This window comes from Salvia splendens, chromosome 8 (assembly GCF_004379255.2).
Source record: "Salvia splendens isolate huo1 chromosome 8, SspV2, whole genome shotgun sequence".
NCBI classification, from domain to species: Eukaryota; Viridiplantae; Streptophyta; class Magnoliopsida; order Lamiales; family Lamiaceae; genus Salvia; species Salvia splendens.
The window spans coordinates 29,456,116-29,465,002 of NC_056039.1; the positions used below are offsets into that span (position 1 = coordinate 29,456,116).

The following is an 8,887-nucleotide window of genomic DNA, read 5'->3' on the forward strand; positions in this document are numbered from 1 at the left end:
AATTCAGTATATTTAGGGGATCATTTGGATGAGTTATTATTTTAGTTGAAAGACGGTGTGTTTGGACTTCATACTTGCTCATTTTTATAAAAAAAATGATTTATAGGTAGAAATTATATGACAACCTATTAATTAACACTGATGAATGAAATGTCAGCATATCATATGATTAATAAGTTGTAAATTATGACAAAATTAGCAAGAGTGGAGGAAAAAGAATTTACGGAATTTCAGGACCTTAAAGTCAATGAAGATGTGGTTTATAGAGACATTGCGTAACTTGGTAAAAGGAAAATGTTTCGTTTTCCGTCTCTGTCTAAAAACCGCGTAGAAGTTAATTTAAAATTTAAATGTTTAGATTAAAATAATACAAGGGTTAAGAATTGACTTTTGAGGCGATGGAGATAATATGAAATTATATCCGTAGGCTAATCGCATTCTCTAGAAGAGTGGCCTATGACTATCAAGATTTCTTACTCAGGCCATCCACAACGTTGTTCCTATACCGTTCATATACCGTTCCTTAAACCACTATTTGAGGGCCCCACTGTACTTTTTTACTCCATTCCTTAACTAAGGAACGGAACCTGCAACCCTCCGTTCCTTAACCGTTCCTTAAATTACTATTCATTCTATTTCAATTTTTATTTTTATTTCCAACTAAATTAAATTAAATAAACACACTTTATTAAAAAACAAACATACTTTATTAAAAAACAAACATACTTTATTAAAAAACACACCGTAATCGCCGAACCACCAAGTGTGTTGTACATGGTCTCCCAATCGCCGAACGCGTTGAGATCCCACCCTCCGGCGCCGCCACCACCGTAATTGCCGTCGCCGGACATTTTTTGAAGAGATAGAATATGAAAATTGGAGAGAAATTGATGTTGATGTAGGAAGAATAGATGTGTAGTTGTGTATAAAATGAATGAATTAGGTGTATTTATAGAATAAGAAAATAAAAATAAAAATTAAAAAATTAAGAAAAAGTTAAAAAAAACGGTAATGTTACCGTTTAAAATTTTTTTTTTTTTTTAAAAATTCGATTTTTATATAAAAAAAATAATTATTGCGTCATTGCTGACATGTCCCACTCGCGGGCCGGCGAGTGGGAAGCACGCACGCACGGGGATCGGCCACGTCGCCCAGGCGCGTGGCGGCTTGTTCCGTGCCGCGTTACGTGCCGACGGCACCCGGCACGGAATGGGAACGGGACGGGAGCGGAATGCAGCGCCGCAACGCGTTCCGCGGCGAAACCGTTCCGGCGGAACGGCACGCGGAACGCCGGCGGCACGCGTTGCGGGTGCTCTCATACTATGTGATACTCTATTCTTGTAAATTTATTAGTATATATATGAAAATAGAAGAAAAAACTCATTCCTTAAATCCTTCTTTGACCCCCTCCCCATCTATAAACAAAAAAATTCAATATTCTTGTTTCTCTTTTTCACTTTAGTGAGCAAAAATATTATTTCACACGTGGTAATACTTCCCCCGTTCCATAAAAATATGTGCACTTTTTATTTTCTTCCGTCCTAAAAAAATATGTGCATTCTATTTTTGAAAAGTTATATCAATTTAATAATGTAGGTCTCACTATCCACTAACTCTAATTTAACTACAATTCTCCTCCTCTCTCTTACTTTACCATTTCATTCTCCTCTTCTCTCCTATATTACCACATTTATCTTAAGACCATCCCCATCTGTGCTCTTTCCAAAGAGCACGGATGTGGGCACGGACCCACTTTTATTACTTTTTTACTCCATGCTCTTCCCCAAGAGCACAACACTCACATCCATGCTCTTCCGCAAGGACATGTTCAAGGGTCCCACCATTTCATTATTTAATTTAAATACTTCAATTACTAAAAACATTTCCACAATATTAAAATGCATTAAAAATACCCGGAATACTATTACAAATTACAAAAAAATTAAAAATTACATAATTAAAATCCTAAAAATTAAAAATTACATAATTAAATTCATAAAATTAAAAAAACCACTACTCGTGGCCGAATTTCGCCCAAATGGATGATGAATGTGTGTATTTATAGATGATTTTAGGATTAAATTTTTTTAAAAAAAATTAAAAAAACTGGTAATAAAACAGCTATATTTTTGGGAATCCGAAAATATTTTTTAAAAATTTTTGGTATTATTTTCATTTTTTTTAAAAAAAAGAAAAAAGAAAATGCCAACAGCCCATAAAAATGCGCCACGTCACCATGCTCAGCGGCACGGACGTGCTCGATGTATCGAGTAGAGCCGTGCCGTTGGCAAGAGCACAGCGGCGGACATGGATGTGCCGTGCCAGCGACACGGACGTCGTCCTTGCGGGAAGAGCACCGCTACGGATGCTCTAATTCTCGTGTCATCTCATCCGCCCATATATTTATGGGAAGCAGAGTAATATTTTTCTGGATTGAAGCAAAAATAGGATTTTTTTTACATATAATGAGGAAAAAGAAAATAGAAATTCAAAGAAAACTTTATTCCTTTATTTTCTATATATCTCTTTTTTCTATTTCTATTTTTCCTCAAGGAAAAAAAATATTTATCTCGATGATGAACTGGAATCAAAATCTTTGATATGAGATTCGTATGGTAGAACTTTGACAACACAACTCATTTAGTGTCCAATAATTTACGAATTACTACATATTATTGTGTATGCAATGATAAAAAGGATGTGTTCTAATCATGTGTGTTAATGGGTTTAGGAGGATTTTGAAATAATCACGCACCAAAGTAAAACGAACACGCATACATTTTATTTAGTATTGACCAGAAATCCCTATAATAGTAAGTACTTCATTCGTGTTTCATAGTAATTACCCATTTCTTTCCTGCACCAAGATAAAGAAAAAGGTGTGCAATATACTATCAAATAAAAAGATTATAAAGTAGGAAGGAACAAAAAATAGAGAAGAAAAAATAGAAAGACAAAAAAATAAAAATTGCGAAAATGTGTTACTTTTTATTAGACTAAAGTCCCAAAATGGTCCTTAACATATTGCGTTTTTTTTATTTTGGTCCAAAACATTATCTTTTGAATTATTCGGTCCCTCACATTTGAAATCGGATCACATTTGGTCCATATTTGGACGGTACCGTCAAATTTTTGACGGTGTTAATTACCGGGTCACAAATCCGTCACTAATCCGTCACGAACTGGGAGAAACAAATCCGTCACTAATCTGTCACAAATTCGTCACCAACCGGCTATTTGTTACCTGGCGATGACTTCTAACACCAAATGCGCAGTTTAAACCTCTTCTCACCTTATTCTCTACCCACCGCCGCGCATTTTAGCACCCCGAAATCAAATTCCACATTCTCAATCTCAAACCCTAATCATAAAGTCGATCAATTAGAGTGCAATTGGCGCTGGCAATAAGCGTTTCCGATCCGGGTCAGAATTGCGTTGACCCGGAAACTGCTCAAATCAACGTCGCTAAGCAGATTAGCCTTGGTTATGCGCCTTCTCAGAACCTCTCGGAATCCATGTCGCTCCGATTTTGGGTACATCGTTTACTAGATGTTTTCTTGTGTTTTGCCCCATTTTGGATAAATTGCCTGTGTCGGTGGGCATGAATTATGGGGTTCGGTTGTGAAATTTATATTTTTGTGGGGGAGAGCTGTTGGAGTTTTAGGTTGTGACTTAGTTACGGGGGAATTCTTTCTGTATGGATTGTGGATTTGCAAGTAATATTTATTTGGCATTGTATGTTGTTGGGAGTGTTGGAATGTATGCAAATTTGGGGGTCCTGGTTATAATGTCATTTTGGATACACGTGATGTGAACAAATAAATTAATTAGTGATGGATTTGTGACTCGGTAATTAAAACCGTCAAAAAATTGACGGAACCGTCCAAAATGAACCAAATGTGATCTGATTTCAAATGTGAGGGATCGAATAATTCAAAAGATAATGTTTTGGACCAAAATAAAAAAAATGCAATATGTTAAGGATTATTTTGGGACTTTAGTCCTTTTTATTAAAGAGAAAACAACTTTACTATTATGGAACATCTAAAATGTTAAAATGACTTTACTACTATAAAACAAAGGAAATAGTATTTTGGAATTTAGGGGATTACTAATAAGTAATAATGGAGGAACTAGTATTTTGTAGTAATTTATTACTTTTTTTTTTTGACAATAGGAATTTATTACCATAATCATGTAATGTGACAATAGGATATATGGTGGTTGACTGGAGTCAATTCTGCGACGGCCTTCACATTATTCCACTTGGCTCATGTCAAAAGCCCACTCCTCAGTATGATGTCAATTCAACGTTAATAAATAGAACGCCATCATTATTACTCTTCGTCCCATTTTAAAAGAGTATTTCTAATTTAGCACAAAAATTTATGTAGCATTATTTTATAAGTAAAGTAAAGAGAAAAAATAAAAGAGAGAAAATGAGATAATGATATTTCTATATTTAAAAATATATCGTTTAGAGTGTGACATCCTAAAAAGGAATATTCTATATAATAACACTCCCTCTTCGAAAAAAAAATATTATTTTATTATTAAAAAATAATTTAAAATATTTTATTTAATTTTTAAAAATAAAATGACAGAATTGCTCTTCAAGGTATTAATGATATTAATTCATAATTGACAGACCTCAATTAATATTTTCAAAATTCACGAACCTAAAATGATAATTGAACAAAGTTCGTGAATCATAAAAAATGTTACCTCTAATAGTAAAATATATGGTAGGATTTTCATTGAGTCGTGGTTGAGTTGACTAGTGTAGTTAAGTGTTGAATTTCTTTGGTGGAGGGCTAGCCGGCTAGCTACACTAAATAAATTTATGTTCTAGATGTCATTCATTATTGTAAACAATCTTCAACCACACTTGGTAGTAGGATAAGTCATAAGCAATGACATGAGCAACAAGGGTCAACTTTTCATTTCACACTACTGTACACAGATATTCCACATTTGCACTAGAATGTTGTAGTAGTATGCAAATAACTCAAATATAAAACCTGCTTCTGGAAGGGTCATTTGGCTCAATAAATTCATCCTAAAAATTTTTACAAAAATGGCTCGATACCGTTTTCTTTAACAATTGTGACAGTATGGGGGCGTTATAATGCTAATTTTTCTTAAATTACTAACTTGTTAATTCATTAACATAGTGTATTAAAAATATCAACACGATAACAAAGAAATGTCAACATAAACTTAAGTTGATATTTTAATACATTGGGTTGACATCAATATTTAAATATCAACACAGTTTATTAAAATGTCAACACAAATATGTGTTGACATTTTAATGTGATCGTGTTGACATTTTTAATACACTACATTGATAAGTTAGCAATTTAAAAAAAGTTAGCAACGGATCACACCACCCGCGTGACCGTATATAAAATATTTAATCAAAACGACTCAAGAATTGATACTCTCACCAGATCACTTTTCTCATTTGGTTAGTAATTCTCCTCATTTTGTAGATTTTTTTTAGTTTGTAGTGATTTAAACTCGGGACCTATTAATTGCGAGTCGACTTCATACAGCGTCACCATTAGCTGAGGAGTGAGGGGTGCGTGGTGGGACGTCACTCGCCCTTCACACCTCCCCTCCTGCTATCAACGATTCCTGCCTAACCCCGAGACGATTTCTTTTATGTAAAATTAGTTTTGACACAAAATACATGCTAGTTAGGGAATCATATACATATTTGAAAGCAAAATGGTCACATGCTCCTCAAAATCCGGTTCGGCTCACAAAATATCTTGTCCCAAAATCTATTAGGAAAATGAAAATGTCAAACAAGTCTTTTATTTTATTATCTGAATTATTTAACTCGAACATTTAGTAAAGTATAATTTTTTTTCAGCCACATTTACATGCACACAGTTTAAACAACAAATATTTAAAATTAAAATACTTAAAACAAAGGATATTGATTCTAAGTCTAACTACCAGAAGAAAGGTACGTTATTCGTCCTAACAATGGCATGGAAAGCCAGATAAAAAATTGCCCTCACACCATATCCCTTTCTTTATACACATGAGCAACTTGGAGTTTTTAATGCTACACCACCTAATTTAAAACAATAAAAGTGAATAATACATCACTTCCTACATACCAAATTCAGCCAAAGAATTCTACCCGCGCTAATATCGCAATAATTAATTAGTACTCCCCTTTTATAATCTCAGAATCAACCACTACGAATATATTTCCTCCTTATAATGTCTGGTCTAATAATAAAAACTCTAAGATTTAAATGTCGGGACCAGATTCCATCCCCTTCCGTACCTACAACATTTTGTCACACACACACATATATATATATAGAGAGAGAGCCATATAATACAAATCACTTCACAACTCAAATTTGACAAGATTTTAGGTAGACTAAATTTGAAAGGAAAAAGGTAAATAAAAGTTGATAATATCATGGCAGAAGAGTTGATAAGCTGGTGGAATTCGCCGCGGAATCTCTTCAGTTCGTCTCCATGCTCGTTGGCTTCCAACGACATAGGGAGCTTAGGCTGGCCAACCGAGACCAGAAGTGTACGTTCAAGCGATGAATCCAACGGAAGCAGCTCCCTTCTTATACAAGATGTTCACCACCACCAGCCCAAATTGGATGCCTGGAATCAACCTTTACTGTGAGCAATATTTTATGTTTTTTTTTAAAGTTGGAAATTATTGATGAAGAAGAAGGTGTATTGTTGTCCCACTAATAATGGATGACTAACCCTAATAGAAAGCTGAATGTTTTTCGACTCATATATTTTTCTACTTGTGGTGTTGCAGCGGAAGATCAGAGGACAATTATTCCAACTTCCTGGTGGATTCAAGCATGAATTATAGGGCTCAAATGAATTTTAGTGAAGAAGATTCATCGATGAAGCAAACTTCAGATTCATCCTTGTTGCAGACTCTGTTCGATACGGATAATTCTCAACCCTATCCATCTTTATTAGATGATCAGATTCAGATGAACTCAAACGGATTCATGGCTATTGATCCATCAGCGTTGAGTAATGTTCGTCCGCCTGCGTCGCACTTCTTTCCATCGCCTCACAACCACACCATCACTGCCAAGGTAACACACATACACAAAACGTTTCATGAACAAGCCACATTTAAACGTCCTCGAATCGAAACTCCATCCCCGTTGCCAACCTTCAAGGTATGTAAATTTGTTTCTGACTTTTCATATATGCAGAGAAACGGATGATATACCTTTTAGCTTCTCTTCAACAGGTCCGAAAAGAAAAACTTGGGGACAGAATCACCGCCCTACAGCAGTTGGTTTCACCTTTCGGAAAGGTCAATTTTTAAATAAATTTGATTCTTTTATACAAAAAAAATCAGTTCATGAATACTAATTAAGCTTTGTGATAAATTGCGTTTTCAGACTGACACTGCATCCGTGCTCCACGAAGCTATCGAGTACATCAAGTTTCTCCATGATCAAGTCAATGTATGTTTCACTAGTGATTCAATTTTAATTTCATAAGAAAATTATCAGAATTAATTATGAATCCGTGATTTAATTTCAGTCATTAAGCACGCCATACTTGAAATATGGATCTCCATCGGTGCAGGTACGACTAATTAATTCGATTATGTTGTGTAAAATAATTAGTTAGTGCCAAACTTTTTTGTCATATCATGGTTTGGTGTTATTGAACAATGTAGTACATATTTGAACGCAGGCAGGAGAGAAAGCCAAGGATGAAGAAGGGGTAACAAAGGTCCTCAAAACTCAAGGGCTGTGCCTCGTCCCTATATCGAGCACCTTCCCCGTTGCAGCCGAGGCCACGTCAGATTTCTGGACACCTACTTTCACCGGAAGCTTCAGATAGACATCGTGTAATTTACACACACAACAAAAAAAGGGACTAACAATAATGTGAGATATGGATGCGACAAGAATGGAGGCCGCATGTATTGAAGAAAAGCAAGAGAAAAGGGAAAGTGAAAAAAACGAGTGATTGTTGAAGGAAGACAGCGCATGGAGGGCCACATCTTGGACAGCAAATATGAAAGCATAGTAGAACTAATTGATGTAGCATTTCATAAAATTGTAATCATCAAGAGGATGTTAAGGATAAAGGGACTGGAACTGATGCTAAATTTAGCTTTACTCTACTTTAGGAGATGTGCATTATCGGTTTGAGCTGTATTTAGGAGCTTCATTAATTGTTAATTAAAGGTTCTCCTCATCTTGTTTCTTTGTTTTATATGTTGGGCATTATCCCACCAGCTATTAGTTTAAGTAAAAGTTGACACTGCTGAAAGAAGAGAATAATAGAGACTAATTAGTTTATGTATTGAGTTGACAAGCATAGAATTTGTATTTAATTTTATAATTTTGTTTCGTTTATGAGTGGAGGCTGTAAAGGGAGTTAGATGTATATCATCCCAGCGTACACACCTTTTGTTTTTTCTCTACATCGATGGGGCAGCCTCAAATTATGCCTACAATCCCAATGGCCATTATAAGTTGGACTATCATGTCTTCTTACTAGTCTAAAAAAATAATTTTGATTATGAGTAATACAGGTTTTGATAAAAAAAATAAAACTAAGAGAAAGACAGAAAAAAAGTAGATTAAAACTAGTTTTGGTGGACGACCTAAAATGAAAAAATAAGACTACATTCGTCATAAAACAATAATCTCATTTTGTCATTTTAGTCTGTCCCACAAAATTAGTCCACTTCTACTTTTAGCATAATTTTTCACTTATAAGGTGAACACATTATATTCACTAACAATAGTTCAATCATTTTCTTTCTTTCTTTTTATACTCTTACTTTACCAATTTCGTATTAAAATTTGTATTGTCCCAAAGTCTCTTTGTGGGTCGGAGGGAGTATATG

General features: G+C 34.7%; 1 protein-coding gene across 1 annotated transcript; it reads left to right on the forward strand.

Annotated features, from left to right (window-relative positions):
- Positions 1-6,256: 6,256 nt before the first annotated feature.
- LOC121743426 (transcription factor bHLH112-like) lies at positions 6,257-8,247 on the forward strand. Its single transcript, XM_042136738.1, has 6 exons — positions 6,257-6,663; positions 6,812-7,190; positions 7,265-7,330; positions 7,419-7,484; positions 7,564-7,608; positions 7,720-8,247. Exons 1-6 carry the CDS (start codon positions 6,449-6,451, stop codon positions 7,867-7,869), a joined length of 921 nt encoding a protein of 306 aa, XP_041992672.1. The 5' UTR covers positions 6,257-6,448; the 3' UTR covers positions 7,870-8,247.
- Positions 8,248-8,887: the final 640 nt, after the last annotated feature.

What these genes read in the sequence shown, in the direction of transcription:
- LOC121743426 (XM_042136738.1), top strand. Translation starts at nt 6,449, where the DNA reads ATGGCAGAAGAGTTGATAAGCTGGTGGAATTCGCCGCGGAATCTCTTC. An exon ending in TGGTTTCACCTTTCGGAAAG is followed by an intron (nt 7,331 to 7,418) that starts GTCAATTTTTAA and finishes TTGCGTTTTCAG; the next exon opens with ACTGACACTGCATCCGTGCT. An exon ending in ATGGATCTCCATCGGTGCAG is followed by an intron (nt 7,609 to 7,719) that starts GTACGACTAATT and finishes ATTTGAACGCAG; the next exon opens with GCAGGAGAGAAAGCCAAGGA.